At 37.5% G+C, this 22265-nt stretch overlaps 1 protein-coding gene across 3 annotated transcripts in view; it reads left to right on the top strand.

Moving 5' to 3' along the window:
- Positions 1-22265, top strand: part of UBXN4 (UBX domain protein 4) — a 31981-nt gene that overhangs the window by 5012 nt on the left and 4704 nt on the right. Inside the window, exons 2-10 of one of the 3 annotated variants that reach the window (XM_082397906.1) lie at positions 2563-2665; positions 5246-5274; positions 5952-6061; positions 6711-6885; positions 11454-11547; positions 14660-14714; positions 15476-15640; positions 16695-16822; positions 21022-21124. In XM_082397906.1, the coding sequence (XP_082254032.1) occupies positions 2563-2665; positions 5246-5274; positions 5952-6061; positions 6711-6885; positions 11454-11547; positions 14660-14714; positions 15476-15640; positions 16695-16822; positions 21022-21124 (962 nt within the window). Of the gene's footprint in view, positions 1-2562; positions 2666-5245; positions 5275-5942; positions 6062-6710; positions 6886-11453; positions 11548-14659; positions 14715-15475; positions 15641-16694; positions 16823-21021; positions 21125-22265 lie in introns of all 3 variants that reach the window. The other 2 variants (XM_082397905.1, XM_082397904.1) reach the window with 2 other exon arrangements.

Below are 22265 nucleotides of genomic sequence, written 5' to 3'. Positions count from 1 at the left end.
TATTTTACTGTAGGCCAGGTTCTGTTGTAGGCATTTGAGTTATATCAGTAAATAAAAAGGAAAACAATCCTTGCTCTCACAGAACATGCATTCTAGTGGAGGGAGACAGACAATAAACAGTAAACATAATAAGTAAAACGCATAGTCTATTGGAAAGTGATAAGTATTACAGAAAAAAAAATCAGGAAATGAGGGAGCTTTGGGAATATTTGAAGTGTGTAATTTTATTTTACTTTTTTGCCATGCTGTGCGGCTTGTGGGATCTTAGTTCCCTGACCAGGGATTGAGCCTGGGTCCCCTCAGTGAAAGCACCAAGTCCTAACCACTGGACCACCAGGGAACTCCCTGAAGTGTTTAATTTTAAAGTAGTGATTAGGGAAAGTTTGTATTGAGAAGATAATATTTGAGCAAGGACTTCAGGGAGTTGAGAGTTAACCGTGTAGGTATCTGGGGGAAGAATATTCCAGGCAGAGGAAACAACTAGTACACAGACCTATAGCAAGAATGTCTTTAATATTTGAGGAATAGAAAGGAAAGGGATAGGAAGGAAAGGGACAGCAAAAAAGTAAAAGGAAATGAGGTCAGAGAGGTAACCGAAGGCCTGAGGTCATTTGTAAGGACTTTTGCTTTTACTCTGAGGGAAATAGGGAGCTATTGTAGAATTTTGATCAGAGGGTTGATGTAATCTGACTTTTTGTTTTATTTTATTTTATTTTTGGCTGCGCCGCACAGTTTGTGGGATCTTAGCTCCCCCACCAGGGATTGAAATTGAACCCTGGCCCTCGGCAGTGAGAGTGTGGAGTCCTAACCACTGGACCGCCAGGGAAGTCCCTGATCTGACTTTTTAAAGAAAGGTGCTTTAAAAAAAAAAAAAAAAAAAAATATATATATATATATATATATATAATTATTATTATTATTATTATTTTAATTTTTTGGCCATGCCACACAGCATGTGGGATATTAGTTCCCCTACCAGGGATCGAACCCGCACCTGCTGCAGTGGAAGCGCGGAGTCTTAACCTCTGGACTGCCGGGGAAGTCCCTGGATATATTTTGGAGATAGCGTCAGTTGAAGGCAAGAATAACTAAACTTTTTGGCCTGAGAACTGAAAGGATGGTGTTACCCATTAACAGATAACTGAAATGGGGAAGGCTAAGGGTGGATTAAATTGGGGAAGGCGGGAACACACATGGGAAGAAAGCGGCTTACAAAAGAGTAGGTATAGAAAGATCTCATTTTTGTAAAGCAAGAAATGTGACCTGAAGCCTTTTTAAGCATAAATTGGCAAAGGTTGCTCAACACTTAGCTCTGCTAACCTCAGAAATATTTTTTCAGTGACTTAACTCAGGTAAGTTTCCCTTTGCCCACCAATAAGTGGTTATGCCAAAATCTAGATATTACAAGTCTAAAATGGAAATAATCTCTTGATAGGTATAACTTTTAAAACATTTTGTCCCTGAGGTATGGCATACAGTATATTAAATATATTCAGTGAACAACTAGATGAATTTTTATAGATGAATACACTTGTGTAACTATCATTCAGATAAGATATAAACATTTCCTATCATATGATATTACTTACATGTGGAATCTGAAAAAAAAAAATGATGCAAATGAACTTATTTACAAAATAGAAACAGATTCACAGAGAATGAATTTATGGTTACCAGGGGGGAACCTGGGGGGTAGGGATAGATTGGGAGTTTGGGATTGACATGTACACACTACTGTATTTAAAATGGATAACCAACAAGGACCTATGGAATAGTGCAGGGAACTCTGCTCAATATTCTGTAGTAACCTAAATGGGAAAAGAATTTGAAAAAGAATAGATCCAGGTATATGTATAACTGAGTCACTTTGCTGTAGACCTGAAACTAACACAACATTGTTAATCAACTATGCTCTAATATAAAATAAAAATTAAAAAAAAAAAAGATATAAACATTTCCAAGACCCCAGAGCCTCCTTCATCCTCCTTCCCAATCAATAGTAGCTCTACCAAAGTAGCCACCGTGCTGAACTCTGTCACCATAGATTAGTTTTGGATCAGTGTAACTTTTATAATTAGTATGCCTATAACAAAAGACAGGTCCAGAACTGCAGACAGGATTGCACCTGCTTCTGTCTACCTTGGAGGAATTCTGGAAAATAAGTGGGGTGTGTGTGGAGGACATTGAACTCAACAGAAAGATGCTGCATAAAGGAAAAGTATTGTATGTTTATTTTATAAAATCATATGTAGAAAAGCCAAAGTAGTCACATTTCTGCCCATGACTTCTAATTATTGTGATAATATTTGCATCATAATTCGGATGTCTTCATTTAGAAAACACTTTGTATAATCTAAATAGCAGTATTTTGTTTTTCATTACTTTTTATTAATGTTAACAATGCATATAAGTCACACTTTTCATTTATGGAAAATTCAGTTTTCAAATTTCGTAGAAAGTATTATTTGTGAGATTACATTTTATTTGAAGTTCCAGATTTCCAGGGAAAAGAATCAGCAGATACTGGCCTTATGTTTTAAGAATGCTTGAAATGTTTTACAGGTGATGATGAGCAGTCTACACAGATGGCTGCAAGTTGGGAAGATGAGAAAGTGACAGAAGCGTCTTCAAACAGTTTTGTTGCTATTAAAATCGATACCAAAAGGTTTGCTTATGTTTTAATCTTGTAATTAAAATTTTGTTTAACCATTGTCTTTGGTTGTGATTTATGGTGATACTCTTAGACTATAAGAATGTTCATTTTTGTCTAAGACATTTTAGGGACTTAAATTCTGATTGCCATTTTTCAAGTTCATCATTATATCATACTGAAAAACTTATGAATTCTTGGTCTGCCAAGCAGCTATGTGACATGCACCAGTAATGCAAAGAAACTGTGATCCTCAGATTCTAAAAACTTGGAGGTGACTGTAAACCATATATTAAATATCTCTGAAAGGTTGACCACTCTTTTGGATCCTATTTTTGAAAATGGAACCATTTTGTTCAATAAGAATAAGGACATTTATAGGTCCATCGTAGGACCTGATAACCACAAGTCTGTTTTATTAATACATCCCTCTTCCCCCCGTTAATTTTTTTTTTGGGGGGGATAGAGAATTTCAGACACACACAAAAGTGCTTGAGTAGTGTAATGAACCCCCTTGTACTGTCAGCTACTTCGACAGTTATCAACTCATGGTCAGTCTTGTTCATCTATTCCCTCACCCACTTCAACTCATCCCATATAATTTTGAAATAAATCTCAGTCATCATGTCACTTCATCTATAAATATTTTGGTATGTCTCTGAAAGATAAGGATTCTTACTTTTTTTAACATAACTGTAATACGTCAAAAATGAATCTAATTTCTTAACTTGAAATATCTACTCAGTGTTCAAATTTTCAGTTCTCTCATCAGTCATGGTTTTATTATTAATTTAATTTATTACAGTTTGGTTCAGGATCCATCAAGGTCCACACATTGTGATGCATTGATCTCTCTCAAGTCTCTTTTACTCTGTAGGCTTCGCCTCTATGTCTCTCTGTCTTTTTCTTTGCAGTTTATTTTTTTGGGAAACCAGGTCGTTCGTTATGTAGTTTCCTACAGTACGGGTTTTGTTCATTGCAGCTCTGTTAGTGTCATTTAGTTTATTACTCTGTCCTCTATTTTCTGTAAATTGACAGTTGGATTCAGGTTAGGTTTTTTCGCCCTTAAGACTACTTCATAGATGGTTGTAAGTCTTCCATTCTTCCATTAGAGGGTACATAATGCTCTGTTGTCTCTCTTTATGGTGTTAGCAGCAGCCATCAATGATAAATGCCTGGAAACATTAATTCACTAGCAGTTTTAAAGTGGTAGTTCTGTCCTTTTGATATTGGTAATGTCAAAATGAAAATTACTGTCAAGATTAAAATATTCAGAAATTTACCTATAAGTTTGTAAACTTTTTATTTAAAAATTTTCTTTATTAACAAAACATCACAAAGCAAATCATAGTATAGTCTGCCTCACAACAGCAGCAGTTACTGAACTATATATTTATTGAGCTGTAATAGTTTTTTAAAAAGAGTCTGCTGTGTCATTGATATTGTTCATTATCTTCCAGAAGCACCTTTTAGAGTCAGTAATGGCAGAAGGAATGTAGAGGTTTATTGGGAATGTGGAAGAAATGAGAATTTCAGAATTGTTGAGATTTATATACAGACTGATATATCCAGTATTTTTAAAAACAAATTTCTATTAGCAGCTGCAGGGTTACCTGTATATAGTGATGGTTGATGTTTGTTTCATTATGGACAGTCTACTAATAGAATCTAGTGTGTCTTTTAAATTATGAAAAGTAAATTTTATTTATTATATAATAATAACAAAGCTACCTAATGTTCTAGGAACGTGTTAGTTTATGTTATGTCCTGCATTGAAAATAGATTGGTAGGAAATGCATCAAAAGTTTACAGTGGTAATTTCTGAGAAGGTAGGATTCTTGGTAATTTTATTCTTTATACTTTTGTATTTTCAGATGTTTTTATGATAATCATGCCTTATATTCAGAGAAAATGAAGCAGATTTCTGGTTCTTGGAAGCATTAATTTGATTCTTGGAATTACTCATCTACATTGATCAATGTCTTTTATTCATATTATAGTGTAAAGTCTCTCTCCCATCCCTGTCCCTGACCACCCAGTTCTCTTCTCTGGAGGCAACCAAATCAAGAAAATATATTTGTTTTCCTCCCCTTTTTTACAAAAATGGTAGTAGTTTGACATACTTTTTTATACCTTTTTCTTTTTTGTAATTGCATGATTCATCAGTTTTTATTGGTGGATATTTAGGTTGTTTTGAATCCTTTGTTATTATAAAGTATTGTATTATCACTTGCACAAGTAAGTCACAGGTATTAATATCTTCTTATTACAAGTTAAGATACTGTATTCAGAAATACTTGCTGCTGAGGAAGCCACATGGGGCAGATGCTAAGTTGATTTTTAGGTGCCAGATCCAGCCACCAGTTTGTGGGTTGCCATAACAAGTGCTCTTTAATCTGAAAATTATAAAACAAACCAAAAAAGGTCTGTGAGATAAGGATTACGTTTTTCCCCTTTCAGTTGATGGCTATGAAAGGAACTAATAGTTTCAGAAAAATACTTGTAATTGCTACAGTAAATTTTTATAAAAACAACTCAATATTTGGGAAATACTTGTATTCATCTAGTGATTTTCTGTTTGATTTTGTTTTACAGTGAAGCCTGCCTACAATTTTCACAGATCTGTATCCTTTCCATGAAGAATTGGTTTTATATATATTTTGCTTGAGGATTTACCTTTCTTTTGGTTGATTCATGACAATTAGAAATTATTCATTTTTATTTAGGAACTCATGCATTCTTGTTTATGGAAACTTTATATTACTAAGTGTCCTTTGAGACAGTAAGTACCTTGTAGCAAATGGAATCATGGGGAGTTTGTTGGTTTTTTTTTTTTTTTTCGCTGTACCGTGCAGCATGCAGGATCTTAGTTCCACGACCAGGGATCGAACCCCTGCTTCCTGCAGTGGGAGTGCAGAGTCTTAACCGGTGGCAGGCCAGGGAAGTCCCCTTGGGGAGTTTTATAAATTGTGAATAGCTGGAAAGCAATATGATGCAGTTTGGTTGGAATGTTAGAAGTAACTAGCAAGAGGTAAGATAGATGTAAAAGTTATGATAGAGGGGAATGTAGTGGATGTTTTCCACTTATATATGTGATATAGATAAATCATAATTTACATATCACATGCACTACAGGCATAGTGATAGGGTAGTTGAAATTATTTTGTGAACATGTTAGCCGATTATATTGTGAAATTCACAAAGATGATTTCTTTTGCTTTGTTATCAATAGTGTTTCATAAAATTATTCCCTTGTTTCCCACGAATTGTTAGACTTAATTAAACTGTACAGATCCTGTAGTGTGTGTTCCATCAAGTTTCTTTATTGGAGACAGTGGAATTCCCTTGGAAGTAATAGCAGGAAGTGTTCCTGCAGATGAACTTGTTACCAGAATCCACAAAGTCCGGCAGGTGAGAAGGAACAGAATTGTTCTTTGTATAAACATGGGAAAATGGTATGTCAGGAACTTGACGTTGGAATATTTTTGGAGTCACTCTGAATATTCAGGAACTAACCATGCTATTAAAAGGTAGTAAATACTGTCTTTCTGGACTGGTTTTGAAAATAACATTATGAAGTTCGAGGTGCCTATACCTAATACATGAGTGACTTCTTATTCTCCCTTCCCTTTTTCTCCCTCAGCCAGCCACATAATGCAGTCACTATTATTTTGTTGGCAAAAGGGAGTTGCTGTCACATTAAGGTCCCTAATGGTATATTGCTTGACTTGTTTTAAGGACCTTACTCAATTTCTCACTTGCATCCACTTTGGACAAATGGCTAATATAGCTTGTAACTTTTTTCCTTGAATTCTAATTGTAAGAAAAATCAACAGTGTGCTTTAAATATCTTTTTATGCTCTTGTCACCTTGCAGTTGAAATTCCGTAATGTGATTATTGTCATATATAGGATTATACATTTTAGATTGATTTACTTGGAAAGTTTAGTACTTCTCCCTTCTATGGAGTACAAATTGACTTGCTCATATTTTGTTCTCATATACCATGGTAAACCTAGATTCTTATCTGTAATTAAATTCCAATGTTTTTTCTCCCTAGATGCACTCATTAAAAGGTGAAATATCAGTGGCAAATAGTTGCCAGTCAGAAAGTTCAGTCTCTACTCCATCCACCTCATTTGATCATAACAACACTTCTGAAAACTGTCAGTCCAGAAATGTAGAGCTCTGTGAGACACCACCCACTTCTGATACAAAGTCAGATTCTGCAACAGGTAATTTTTAATGTACCCTTTTGGGTACACTAAACACTCCACTATAAAGGCTGTGGATTAATATCCTTAAAAATAAGAATACTGTATTTTCCCCCTTCACGTTCATTTAACTTAAAATTTAATATGTTTGTCATTTAGTGGCAGAGGGGATAAAGTCAGTGACTCTGTCCTTCAAACCCAAATAGGCAACAGTCCAGAACAGCTGATAGTAGTAATTTCTGCTACTGTGCTATGGTTCAGGGACTGTCATTATGATACTCATGAGTTTTGTAAATCTCTTCTCAGCCAGAGGATATCGAAAGGACCAAGTGAACTTATGTGTTTGAAATTGTTTTTATAACATAAAATACTATACACTTTTAAGAGAATTGTATTTGCACTTTTAAAATTAGAATTAAAAGTTAATTGTAAAATAGAGTTTGTAGCAATAGGAGGTGTTACTGCAGAGGGGTTGATAGAAAAGGCAGAGGAGAAATTTTATACTGTATATTAGGGATCATGCACAGTCAGAGTTGTTTTGTGTAATATAGCTTTGTATTAGGCAATGTAGGGTTAGATAAGTTAAGAAGTTAGAATATTAGTATCCTAAAAGGTGATCCTGCTCCAGCATCCTGGATAGAAAATCATTAAGCCTCTATTTGAATACATTTAATGACAGGAAGCTCATTACCTTGCTAGGAAGCCTATTCTATTGTCAAAGCCCTAGTTTTTAGAAAAGTTCTTCCTTATATTGAACTGAAATTTGATGCTCTGTAATTTCCCATTAACTTGAGTGCTTTAGTGCTGCTTACAGAGTTATACATAACACTCTGGATTCTGTTATATTCCCACGAAGAGTGTTTGTTGATGTTTTTGTTTTAGTAGGCAATTAATTTGGTTAGACTCAAACTGTTAGACTCTGTCTTACCTGAGGTGAGTAGCAACTCTAATCTTAGTTCTTTGTAGCTTTTTTTTTTTTTAGCTTCATTATGGAAAATTTCAAACATATACAGAAGTAGAGAAAATAGTATAAGAAATCCCATCCCATGAACCCATTGCCTATCTTCCAACTTTTTTTTTTTTTGGGGGGGCTGCACCCCGTGCCTTGCAGGATCTTAGTTCCCTGACCAGGGATCAGACCGCGCCCCCTACAGTGGAAGTGCAGAGTCTCAACCACTGGACCGCCAGACAAGTCCCCCAACTATGTTTGATTCATGGCCAATATTGTTTCATCTATGCCCCCTTTCCTCGTCTCCTTGCCACTTATTATTTATAACACACTTAGGCATTATATCATTTCATCTTTAAAAATGTTGGTACCAGGAATTTCCTGGTGGTCCAGTGGTTAGGAGTCCGCACTGTCACTGCCTAGGGCACGGGTTCAGTCCCTGGTCAGGGAACTAAAATTCCCGTAAGCCACACAGCACAGCAAAAACAAAACAAAACAAAAAATGTTGGTATCTAAAAGTTAAGCACTTTAAAAAAATAACCACAATACCATTATCCCTTATGAAACCTAGAAAATTTAACAGTAATTCCTTTTTATCATTAATTATCTAGGCAATATTTACCTTACACTAAGTTTTTCAGTTTGTTTGAGTTGGAGTCCAATATATCATTTTTTTTAAATTAATTTATCTTCTTAATTTTGGCTGTGTTGGATCTTCATTGCTGCGCGCGTGCTTTCTGTAGTTGCGGCAAGCGGGGGCTACTCTTCATTGCGGTGCGCGGGCTTCTCATTGCGGTGGCTTCTCTTGTTGCAGAGCACGGGCTCTAGGGCTTCAGTAGTTGTGGTGCGCGGGCTCAGTAGGTGTGGCTTCCAGGTTCTAGAGCGCAGGCTCAGTAGTTGTGTCACACGGGCTTAGTTGCTCCACGGCATGTGGGATCTTCCCGGACCAGGGCTTGAACCCGCGTCCCCTGCATTGGCAGGCGGATTCTTAACCACTGAGTCACCAGGGAAGTCCCCAGAATACCATTATTGGTTGATGGTTTTCATAGATTCCCACTGTCACCAGTGTTTTTTTTCTGTAGTTTCCCATAGTTTGGGTTTGGTGCATCCTTATGATAATTTGTAAATATTCCTCTAAATTGGTAGTAAAACTATAGGCTTGTTTTACTTGTCAGAGTCAGGTTTATTCTTTATTCTTTTCTGGCAAGACTACTTTACAGCTGTTGCTGTGTACTTTTATCAGGAGATATGTTATGCCTGATAATCCAGTTGTCTTTTTTTTTTTTTAATCTATTTATTTATTTATTTTTGGCTGAGTTGGGTCTTCGTTGCTGCGCGCAGGCTTTCTCTAGTTGCGGTGAGCGGGGGCTACTCTTCGTTGCGGTGTGCAGGCTTCTCATTGCACTGGCTTCTCTTGTTGTGGAGCATGAGCTCTAGGCACTGGGCTTCAGTAGTTGTGGCACGCAGACTCAGTAGTTGTGGCTCGCGGACTCTAGAGCGCAGGCTCAGTAGTTGTGGCGCATGGGCTTAGTTGCTCTGTGGCATGTGGGATCTTCCCAGAGCAGGGCTCGAACCTGTATCCCCTGCATTGGCAGGCGGATTCTTAACCACGGCACCACCAGGAAAGCCCTCCAGCTGTCTTCTTAAACCTAAAGACAGAACGTCCTCTAGTAAATTGTTATTGTGTTTGGATTTGGTTTATTTATTTATTTATTTATTTATTTATTTTTGGCTGTGTTGGGTCTTCGTGGCTTTGCGCAGACTTTCTCTAGTTGCGGTGAGCGGGGGCCACTCTTCATTGTGGTGCGTGGGCTTCTCATTGCATTGCGGTGGCCTCTCTTGTTGCAGAGCACAGGCTCTAGGCACGCGGGCTTTCAGTAGGTGTGGCTTGCGGGCTCTAGAGCACAGGCTTAGTAGTTGTGGCGCACGGGCTTAGTTGCTCCGTAGCATGTGGGATCTTCTTGGCCCAGGTATCGAACCTGTGTCCCCTGCATTGGCAGGCAGATTCCTAACTATTGTGCCACCAGGGAAGTCCCTGTGTTTGGATTTTTATCAGTTGTTTTAGCTTATTGCCATCCATTTTTCTTTGTTTATGAGTCATAGATCCACCTAAGTTACACACAGCACTTTTTTTCAGCTTGTCCACAAATTATCTTCAGAAGTTTTCTTAAATTTTTTTTCTGATATCAAGATACAAATGTCCTTGGCATTCATTTTATTTACTAAAGAAAAGTGATTAATTTCCTACTGAACACACACTGGCTGCTAGAGGTTACCACTTCTTATCCAAGGGTTTCATTCAGTGGTATGCTGGTAAATATTTAACAAAAGGTTGTTTTTTGGGGGGAGAAAAAAAGCCCTTATTTGTAGTGTTTGCTAATTTCCGAAGTGTAAATATTCCTACTATGGCTGATTTCAAGTTACATAGGTGATGCAGTGAATGCAGAAGTAAGAAGAGATGTGTACCTTTGGTTCTGCTTAATAATTCTAATATTTCTACTACTGCTGTAATAACTGAAGCACTTACTATGTGCTAGTCCTAGTAAAAGTCTCAGCGTTTTACTTCTATTAACACATACTTCTCATGACATTTCTATGAGGTTACTATCCCCATTTTACGGAAGAGGTACACTGAGAGTAAGTAGCTTACTAAAGTGACAGAACAGGATTCAACCCAGACTCTATTGCTCCGCAGTCCATGCTCTTCCAAGGCTCTTCTTCATCGAAAATGTAAAGAAGAATTAAGTTGATGGTGAGTGGTAAGGAAGGAAATAGCAGAGGTTCTGAAAGGGAGTACCAGACCATAGCTATCCTCTACAGCAGGCCAGGACAAAATTCTGGCCTTCAGGAGATCCTTAAAAGAATACTAGTGTAGATATAAAAAGCTTTTCTAAGGAATCATTGTGGTGTGCAGAAGCAGATCCCTTGGGTCATCATAAGTCTAGAGTGATACCCAGTATCAAACTTGGCCTCTAGAATTCCCCCTGCCCTTTTTTTTTTCTTTGACTGTGATGCACAGCAGGCGGGATCTTAGTTCGTCGACCAGGTATCAAACCTGTGCCGCCTGCAGTGGAAGCGCAGAGTCCTAACCACTGGACGGCCAGGGAAGTCCCTAGAGCTTCACTATTGAATACCATAACCGCAGCCACACGTGGCAATTTTAATTAAAATTAAATACAATTAAAAGTTTAGTCTGTCACCTGCACTGGCCTTATTACCAGTGCTCAGTAGCCACTTGTCCCTGACTAGTGGCTACCCTATGGGATACCAAAAATATTGGACCATGCTTCTTTAGAGTAGAGCCTACCCCTGGCCAGGCATGCTTAGTCTACTTTTGTTATATCTCTCACTGCCAGATTAATATTTCATGTTTTATCTCAGTGGCTTTCAGCTGGGTAGCTGCCTTATTTCCCATTTATATACTTTTGTATCCAGATCCAAACGTAAGAATTATCACTAGTAATAGCTCATTTTTTATCTCCTACTCCATTCTTAGGGAAAAAATGTATTGTTTAAGAAACAAGATTGTTAACAGACGTTGTAACCGAAAAGATATATACCTTTTTAAAAATTCGCATTGAATGCAATATTCTTCTTATTTCTTTTCTTTCTTTTTTTTTTTTTTTTTTAAATAATTAAGGAGGAGAAATTTCAGGCCAGGCCACTGTGTCTCAAGAGCCTGGTGGATGTTCAAATCAGAGACCTACAGAGGAGCTCACCGTCAGAGTGGAAAGGTTTGGTCTTGTTTTTAGAAATAGTATTTTGTTAGAAAAACAGTGGTTTTCAGTTATTTCATTGATTTGAATAAGAGCTAAAATTACACAAATGAAATTTCAGAATTCTAGGTTGAAGTTTTTTATTACCTGACCAACTTATTTGTATCCATAAAAACTACATTCTGGAAGTAAAAACTTCTGTATCTCTGAAGTCATTGGTCAGCTTTAGGTCTGATAATTTTAAGAATCCCTTTTTCACTAGTATTTTGGTATATGTGTTTCCATCTATTACTTCTGCTTTTATCTCTCTGTGTCATAGGATAAGTTCCAGATGGGCAAGAACTTCAGCTAATTTTATGACTATGTACTGAGCCTGGGTTCTGCATAAGTGGGTGTCTATTAAGTGTCATGTGTTATTAGTTGGTCTCATAATCAAATTTCTGACTTCTTGTGGCTTCTAGTTTAGTATTTTTAATGTTGTAGTGATTATCAAATCATAGTCTTATACTATGATTCTTAAAAGATAACTGAGTTAATGGTGAATGGATAAGCAGGAATATTTTAAAATCTTGACTTAAAAATCATTCAGTGTTATATGGAAGTTAAGAAAAATTACTTAGACTTGATATTTTCTTGTTCACATAGATGTCATGGAGTACCAGAGTTCAAAATGATTGCTGACATTGGGTATTCTTGTTAGTTCATGATTCAGTAAAAATGTGCTTCATTTTAGCAAAACCTAGATTCTGATTGTTCTTTATGGGAGTTGGGGCAGGGCCAGAATCTGGAGGTGCAAAGCAGGGTAGATCTCTCACAGCAATGAGAAATGGTGTGTGTCTGGAAGAAGAGCAGCAGGAAACCAGAGTTCCAGGGGCTCATCCTCTTCTGTTTCTTTCTGCTTTACTAACAACAAGCCCACCACTGTGCACCCTTACTTGCATCACCCTGGGATCCTGGGGTGAAGTGAAAATGAAAAATCAGGAAAAGATTTCGAGACTTGGGGGGAGTGTGAAGAAACATGGCAGGTAGCCCTTTATTGTGGGGTGAGATCAAGTGCTATTTAATTCCTGTGGGAAAGGGGAGTTTCTGTTATTTCTTAATAGTTTCCATTCTTTTTTTTTTTTTGGCCGTGCCGCATGGCTTGTGGGATCTTAGTTCCCCAACCAGGGATCGAACCCGGGCCCTTGGCAATGAGACCTCAGAGTCCTAACCACTGGACAGCCAGGGAATTCCCCCCAATAGTTTCCATTCTTATGTAAAGGGGTGTCTGCTTGTGTCTGCCTGACGGTTCTGCAAATAGAATATAATATGCCATTTTTAATTAAAAAATAATTATATGTACACATATTGGTGTATATGTGTTATATAGTATAATGAGTCCAAAAAAGATATTTTAAGACATGCACCAAAGTGTTTATACTAGTATCTATGAAATTGGAATTCGAGATTTTTTTTCTTTGCTTTGTTCTGGGGTTGCCAAGTTTTCTTCATTGAGCATTATTACTTTTATAGTTAGCCTGTCAGGACAGAATGGGTCTACAGCTGTTTGAGATTTCTTAAATTGAAAAAAACTATAAAGCACTCTTAGACGATATATATACACAAAATGTGTTAAGCTTTTAAAAAGGGATACTAATGTTGAGATTAGATAAAATGTTGACAAGCTCTTAATAATGAAACAGTTTTCATTGGGAAGTAACTATTAGCTGCTTAGACAGCATTTCAAACATCCGGGTCATATGATCATATAATTAAAATCGTGTAAGCACTTCAAATTGTTGCTTGTTACTGTATAGCTATATTGACTGTGTATTGACTATGCCACAATTTATTTATCCATTCTACTGTTGATGGATATTTGAATTATTTTCAGTTTGGGTCAGTTAAGAATAGAATTGCTATGAACATTCTTTTATTACATGTCTTGGTGAACATATTTTTTGGGTGTATTTTCAGGAGTCTGAATTTCTGGGTCATAGATACTGGCTGAACAGTTTTCCAGAGTGGTTATACCAATTCATAACTTCCGTCAGCAGTAAGATATTTCATGGGTCCTTTTTTTTAACCCTAATGTGTTACAATTAATTTCTCTTACAATTTTTTTTGATGCACAGATTGCTTCAGATTTGGTTAGCGGAACCTCTTCATCCTGGGCCTTATGTCCTTTTGACATCCTTTTTGTGAAAAAGAAATCTGTAGACATTTTGCTAAATTTTTCCTCTGGTGTTGCTGCGTTCTAGTGCATCATTCATTTTTCTCACCGTGTGCACCTAAACTTCATCATCTCTTTCGGGTTCTAAACCATCATTCTTTGAGCATCCCTTGACTTCTGGCACAAGTTGTTCAACTGAGTTTTAACAAATGCATATACCTGTGTAACCCAAATCCCTCTTGAGAGAAAGTGCCATTAGTTTTTAAAAATTGGGATATAATTCACATACCATAAAATTCAAAGTGTATGCAATTCAGTGGGTTTTTATATATTCACAAGGTTGTGCAACCATTACCCCTGTCTGCTTTCAGAATCATTAGTTTTTAATTGCTGAGTTTCTCACAGTTGAGAATCAATTTTGGAATTACTGGTTTTTATAAATGTTAGCCTTCAGCTTTTTGCTTTTATTTTTTAACAGTTTTGTGCCATATTCCTGTTTACGTCTTTGTAAGAAGTAAAGCATTTGTAAGTCATTGATTTATACATATGTATTTGAAGATGCATATTTTCAAATAAATATTCAAGGAATTCCCTGGCAGTCCAGTGGTTGGGACTCCGAGCTCTCACTGCCAAGGCCCCAGGTTCAGTCCCTGGTCGGGGACCTAAGATCCCACAAGCCACGTGGCGCAGCCAAAAAAAAAAAAAAATCAAGATCTGATAAATTGGGAGGAATGGGAACTAATCTTAAGTAGGAGGTAAGGCACTTAGAGCTGGAGTGAGGCTTCTGATGGTCCCACTGACTCCTCATGGATTTCCCTAGGGGCAGGGACCAGGTAGGTAAGTTGTGGCTTTGCCTTCAGGAGCTTTTTGGTCTGTCTCCACATTTCCCCAGTTTTTAGCTAAAGAAATCTTCTAAATGTAATTTATATTAATATGAAGTATCTCAGTTAATGTATTTTTTAAACTTTTAAAATACAGACTAACCAAAAAACTTGAAGAAAGGAGAGAAGAGAAAAGGAAAGAGGAAGAACAGGTAAAGTTCATGTGCCTGGCATTGTTTTCCTCTTCCCTTAAGTGAGGGAGCATTTGATTCCCTATTCAGTTTGGCAAACCTGGAAGGGCTTCCTGGTTATATAGTTCAGTGTTGCAGCACGGTGAGGGGAATTATCTGTCTTCTGTAGTAAGGTCATAGTGTACAGTTTTTTCTGTTCTTTTTATAAATTGCTAGGAATAGGTTGGACCATCTTTTCTTCCTCTGCAATGACTCCTTTACGCTAAGAATAAAGGGACTTGAACTAAAATTGGTTTGATGCAGTTCAAAGTTTTAGTTCCTTTTTGTGAAAAAGAAATGAGTAGATATTTTGCTGAATTTTTCCTTTGGTGTTGCTGCATTCTAGTGCACCATTCGTTTTTCTCACCTTGTGCACCTGAACTGCATCATTTCTTTGGGGTTCTAATATACGAAGGTTATCAGGTCTTCAAGCTAAATAAATGACTACCATGTTGTCCTTAGAGGGCACCTCAGAAACCAAAGACCGGTAATGTCTTTTTTTCAAATGACACTGACCGCATCATAATCTTAACAGAACCACTGGCAAAGACTTATAAATTGATAGACATTTGACCATTAACCCATGCTGTTAATACATTCTACTAGACCCCTAGATTTTGTGAAGTTGTTCTTTTCCTTTAGCTGTACCCTACAACCGGCTTTCCCTGCATACAAAATAATATTAAGGGAAGATTATTAAACTTTGTTTTTGGCTCATAAAACTTACTTCTTCTTTAATTCAGAGAGAGATTAAGAAGGAAATTGAGAGGAGGAAAACTGGAAAAGAAATGTTGGATTATAAAAGAAAGCAAGAAGAAGAATTAACAAAAAGAATGTTAGAGGAAAGAAACAGAGAAAAGGCAGAAGATAGGGCAGCTCGAGAGCGTATAAAACAGCAGATTGCACTGGTGAGTATTAAGTTTATTTTTAATGCTTGACTCTAGAACATTAATGAAATTGTTTTTTCATGCACAATGGTTTTGGTTTACTACCAGACAGGGCCCACGAAAATAGTAGATTTTAGGGACTCAGAGCATACCAATTCTCAGTTTTCTTTTCCTAGAAATTGTGTATTGAATTAAAATACAGTTAAGATTAAAATTGAGATGATTTTTTAGAAGTAATTTTTCTCAGTGTTGTATTATGAATTTTATCAGTAGTCAAAAGGTAGTTTTCAAAGATTCCCTAGGAAAGAAGCTAAGAATTTGCAACGTCACAGGCTCTGCTAGTCATAAGCATTCTTTTTTAGGACATTCAAAGGATTTAGACACATCAAGCTTTAGGATGGTTTTGCAACAATTGCTTTTATTTTTTATTTATTTATTTTTTTTAAATTAATTAATTAATTTATTTTTGGCTGCATTGGGTCTTTGTTGCTGTGCACGGGCTTTCTCTAGTTGCGGAGAGCGGGAGCTACTCTTTGTTGCGACGTGCGTGCTTCTCGTTGCAGCGGCTTCTCTTGTTGTGCAGCACAGGCTCTAGGTGCACAGGCTTCAGTAGTTGTGCACACAGTCTCAGTTGCTCCGTGGCATGTGTGATCTTCCCGGACCAGGGATCGAACCCATGTCCCCTGAATTGGCAGGCGGATTCTTAACCACTGCGCCACCAGGGAAGTCCCAACAATTGCTTTTAGAATTAAGCAGTTGTAATACATATTACACCCTACTTAATATTGTTTGTTCATTTATTCATTTAGTAAATATTTATTGATTATCTGTTATGTGCCAGACCTTGTTCCAGGCTTTAGAGAGAGAATAGTGACCAAAATCAAGTCCTTGTTTGTTTACTAATAACGCTGGTCCCTGAAAGTTGATAAAACTAAAAAATACCGGAATCAGAGTGATGAAGTTCATGTATGGCCTTAAGGAATTTCATGCATATTTATGTTCCTTATGTTTGGAAATGTGTAACTAGATCTTTATGGCAGTGAAATATAATTAGTATCTAACAACTGTTTTAAAGGACCGTGCAGAGAGAGCTGCTCGTTTTGCAAAGACAAAGGAAGAAGTAGAAGCTGCTAAAGCTGCTGCCCTGCTGGCCAAACAGGCAGAAATGGAAATCAGGAGAGACTCTTCCATAAAAGAAAGAAGGTACTTTATTTCCTGCTAAAATGTATGTGTATACATGGCAGCTGAGGAGAAAAGCAGTTGTGGGCTGCTTTTTAACACTGATGTGTTCTGTGGATTAGTAAATAGTTCTACAAGAACATATTGATCAGTTTGGCAGCTGCCAGTGGTATTTGTCATTGAATGTCAATGTACAACATAACGGTACTAAATACATGATGTTTAAAAGAAGGCTGAAGAAATCCTTTTCAAAAGACAGAAAGCACATACATCAAAATGATTATAGTGATTATCTCATGTGTACTGGAATACTTTACTTGTTAGAATATCAAGTCAAACAGGATTAAGCAAAAGAGGGAATCCGTTGGCTCTGCAGCTGGGAGTTACAGTGATGGAATTGGTTAGGCATCACCAGATCCAGGGATCTAAAGGATATTATTAGGACTTTTTCTCTCTCCTTTTAATCTCTTGGTTTCTGTCTTAGCTTTATTCTCAGAGAAACTCTTTAGATAGTGTCAGGAGATCCTAGGGCCTCCTGGCACCTTTCAGGATCGTGAGCTTCTGATCCTAGAGAGGAAAGACTAATCCTTTTTCTCATTCACTGAGAATTCTGATTGGCCCCGTTTGGGTCATGTGGCCATCTTAATACCAATCACTATGTCCACTTGTGTAGGCCAGCTGGTTGGGGTAGTAGACATGCCCACCCCTGTGCTGAAGGAGATAAGGAAATATTACCGATAATCATACCCGAATGAATGAATGAATTGGAGGGATAAGGCAGTTCCCAAAACAAAAATGTGGTGCAAAGACAAAAATTTAGATTTCCAGTACATACTGCTAGTAGGATTACGGTTAATATTTGTTTTGTTCTTTGTACTTTTCTGTATTTTCTATATTAGAAGATTAACAAGTGGGACTTCCCTGGTGGTGCAGTGGTTAAGAATCCGCCTGCCAATGCAGGGGACATGGGTTCAAGCCCTGGCCTGGGAAGATCCCACATGCTGCGGAGCAGCTAAGCCCGTGCGCCACAACTACTGAGCCTGTGCTCTAGAGCCTGCGAGCCACACCTACTGAGCCCGCGTGCCACAACTACTGAAGCCTGTGCGCCTAGAGCCCATGCTCTGCAACAAGAGAAGCCACCGCAATGAGAAGCACGTGAACTGCAGTGAAGAGTAGCCCCCGCTCACTGCAACTAGAGAAAGCCCGCGCACAGCAATGAAGACCCAACACAGCCAAAAACAAATAAATAAAATAAATAGAAACTATTTTCCGAAAGTAATAAAATACTTAAGAATATATTTAACAGAAGTGTAAAACTTGTACACTGAAAACTAGAAAACATTGTCGAAATAATTAAAGAAGACCTAATTAAATACGTGGAAAGATATTTTGTTTTCATAGATCAGAAGATTATATTGTTAAGATGGCAGTAATCCCCAAGCTGGTTTACACATGCAACACAATCCCTCTCAAAATTCCAGCTGTTTTTTTTGCCAAAATTTATGCAGGAATCTGATACTAAAATTTATATGGAAATGCAAGGGACCCAGAATAGTCAAAACAATCTGGAAACAGAACAAAGTTGGAGGACTCATACTTTCTGGTTTTAAAACTTAACTATGAAACTACGGTAACCAAGACAGTGTGGTATTGGCATAAGGATGGACATATGGGTTGATGTATAGGCATACCTCGTTTATTGCAATAATACTTTATTGCAGTTTTTTACAAATTGAAGTTTTGTGGCAACTCTTTGTCGTCAGTTGATAGTTAGCATTTTTAGCAAAAAATATTTTTTAATTAAAGCATGTACATGGTTTTTCTAGACATATGCTACTGCACATTTATTAGACTGGAGTATAGTATAAACATATATGCACTGGGAAACGAAAAATTTCATGTGACTCGCTTTATTGTGATAATTGTGGTGTGGAACCAAACCCACAATATCTCTGAGGTATGCCTGTGATAGGAATTGAGTCTCTAGAAATAAACCTATGCGTTTATGATCAACTGATTTTTGAAAAGTTTACTAAGACCATTCAATGGGGAGAAAATGGTCTCTTCAACAAACGCTGCTTGGACAAGTGGATATCCATGTGCAAAATAATAAATTTGGACCATTATCTCACACCATATGGATCATCTACCTAAGTGTGAAAGCTAAAAGTATAAACTCTTGGGAGGAAAAGAAATGAGGAAATCTTGTGATCTTGGAATAGGCAATGGATTCTTAGACAGGACACCAAAAGCACAAGTGACAAGAGAAAGCAACAGATAAGCTGGACTTCATCGAAATTAAAAACTTTTATGCTTCAAAGAATATCATCAGGATAGTGAAAAGACAACCCACAAAATTGGAGGGACTTCCCTGGCGGTCCAGTGGTTAAGACTCCGCACTTCCACTGCAGGGGGCATGGGTTTGATCCCTGGTCAGGGAACTAAGATCCTGCATGCCACACAGTGCGGCCAAAAAAAAAAAAAAAAATTGGAGAAAATATTTGCAAACCATATATCTGATAACGGACTTATAACTGGAATATAAAAAGTCAACAACAAAGAAGCAAACAACCCAATTTAAATATGGGGAAAGAATTTGAATAGATATTTTTTCGGAGAAGATATACAAATGATTAATAAGCACATGAAAAGATGCTCCACATTATTAGTCATTAGGAAAATCAAATCAAAACCACACCTTCTAGGAAGCCTAAATTTAAAGTGACCACCAGGACTTCCCTGGCGGTTCAGTGATTGGGACTCCACGCTCCCAATGTAGGGGGCACAGGTTCCATCCCTGGTCAGGGAACTAAGACCCTGAATGCCTCATGGCCGAAAAAAAATAAGTAAGTAACGTAAGTAAGTAATCGCCAAGTCTTGGCAAGGATGTGGAGAATTTGGAACCTTCCTACATTGCTGATGGGATTATAAAATGGTACAACCGCTTCGGAAAAACAACTTGGCAGTTCCTCAAAATGCTAAGCAATTCTACTCTTAAGTATATATCCAAGAGAGTTGAAAACAATGTCCACACAGAAACCTGTACATGAATATTCATAGCAGCGTTCTTCATAATAGCCAAAATGTGCTAAGAACCAAAATGTCCATCAACTGAAGAGGGGATAAACAAAATATAGTATATAGCATACGATGGAATATTTTTCAGCAATAAAAAGGAAGGAAGTACTGACACTTGCTACAACTTGGATGAACCTGGAAAACATAATACTACATGAAAAAAGCCATTTACCAAGAAGTCACACATCTTATGATTCCGTTATAGGAAGTGCCAGAAACAGACAAATCCACAAAGACAGAAAGTAGATGAGTGGTTGCCAGGGAAAGGGAGAGGGCGGAGCAGGGACTGACTGCTAAAGGGCTTGGTTTCTTTTTGGGGTGATGGGATGTTCTGGAATTGGATAGCAGTGATGGTTGCACAGCTCTGACTGTATTAAAAGCCACTGAATTGTACATTTTAAAGGGTGAATTTTATCTCAAAAAGGCTGTTGTTAAAAGTAATAAATGAGGTTTGACTGTGAAAAGAACCAATTTTCTTTTTATTTTCTCTAATTGGAGAAATATTGGACATACATTTCTCTGTAAGTTTAAGGAATACAGCCTGATGGTTTGATTTACATATATTTTGAAACGATTACCACGGCGCGTTCAGCTAACATCCATCTTCTCATACACAGTTGGCCCTTGGACAGTGTGGGGTTGCAGTTGGCGTGCCACCCCCGCGTAGTCAAAATTCCGTGTATGACTTTAAAGTTGGCCCTCCATGTCCACGGTTCTGCATCCATGGATTCAATCAGCCGTGGCTAGTGCAGTGCTGTAGTATGTGTTTATTGCAAAAAATCCACCTCTACATGGACCCGTGCAGCTCAGACCCCTGTTGTTCATGGGCTAAATGGAGATACAATTTAAAAACCTCTGTCCTTACGATGAGAATTCTTAGGATTTACTCTCAACAGCTTTCCTATATACCATAACAGCAGTGTTAGCTATAGTTGTCTTGTTGTACGTTACATTCCTAGTTACTTACTTACCTTAAATTGGAATTTTATACCTTTTGACCACCTTCCTCCAATCCTCCCTTCCCAACTCTCCATAAAACCTGTTTTCATTACACATTTCCACTTCCATTTTCTCTTAGTTTTAATGATATCGTTTGAGAAGGTGTATAAGTAAAGATGCTGACTTAAATTTTCATTTTCTCATAGCAGTGTTGCGAGAATTCAATTCCGTCTTCCTGATGGTTCTTCCTTTACAAATCAGTTCCCTTCTGATGCTCCTCTAGAAGAAGCAAGGCAGTTTGCTGCACAGGTAAATTTATGTCTTGAGTTGTAATGAAGGTAGGTGAATGGGTTATTAGAATGTAGGAGGGGAAGTTTTCCAGGCAGGATTTGAAGAGTATGAATAAGTCATGACTTATCCCCAGGAGGGAGGCACAAGATGCCTGTGGGATGTTGTGGAGCTTCCGTCATGTATGAGTGCCATATGGGAACAGCACATCTGCTTGTTCTGTAAAAAGACGAATTTGCTGCTATTGTAAAATAGACTCTGGAAACTTTTCTCAGTGCTTAGTACATTCAGTTGGAGGAATGAAAAGCAAGTGATTTTCCAAAAGTCTAATCTGAAGGAGTTGTCCTCTGTAAAAGATGCAGTTTTTCTTAGTCCTCTCTCTGAATTTTCTGCAAGTTGCTTAGAATGCTTTGGGGCTGGCAGTTTTCCCACCATCTGCCAGTTGGTCAAACCTAAAGATCAATAATCTTTATTTGGCAACAAGTATCTTCTTCAGGAATTTACTTCCAGAACATGGCCTTATTCAAGATCTGAATGGTTGTGAAATTGACATCTTAGAAGAGAAGATATGAGTACTTTTAGTACTTTTAGTTAGTTTTTGTACTCTGATTGATTACTTTTTCAAAATGAGGCATCAGATGTCCTTTAGGATCTAGGCTTGTTATACGTACCGGTATTTGTTTTATGTATCACTTCAAGATTAAAATTAGGATTCAGACTTTTCTGCTAGACCTCTTCTGCATTTAGTCTGCCATCTCACTTATAGGTCCCAAGAAAAGGATGCCTAAAAAGTTATATGCCTTCTTCCACTGGTGAGCTTGGCTAGACAGTATAAAAAGTTATTTTAATAACCCTTTTCCCCAAGCTTTATAGTAGAATCAACTCCAGATAGCCTCTTTCATCCTTCTTTTGCCTTGGAGCCCCACTTGGGGCCTCCCCAGATGGGGTGCTTCTGCCACAGGTAAGTGAAGAGTGAATCACATGAGTTAAAAAGAAAGATCTTTAATTGCATCAGTCCTATTAGAACTTCATCTCAGTACAGTGACCTAATTTTGTGACCTTATGTTGAGTGAGAACAGTGAGAGGTAGCATGACCTAGAGTAAAAAATTACAAAAAACAGAAATTAGACTCTTCCTTTGGAAGATTATATAAGTATAGGTG

This window comes from Balaenoptera borealis (assembly GCF_965194805.1).
Source record: "Balaenoptera borealis genome assembly, chromosome: 6".
Taxonomy (NCBI): Eukaryota; Metazoa; Chordata; class Mammalia; order Artiodactyla; family Balaenopteridae; genus Balaenoptera; species Balaenoptera borealis.
This window is presented reverse-complemented; position numbering and strand designations above follow the sequence as displayed.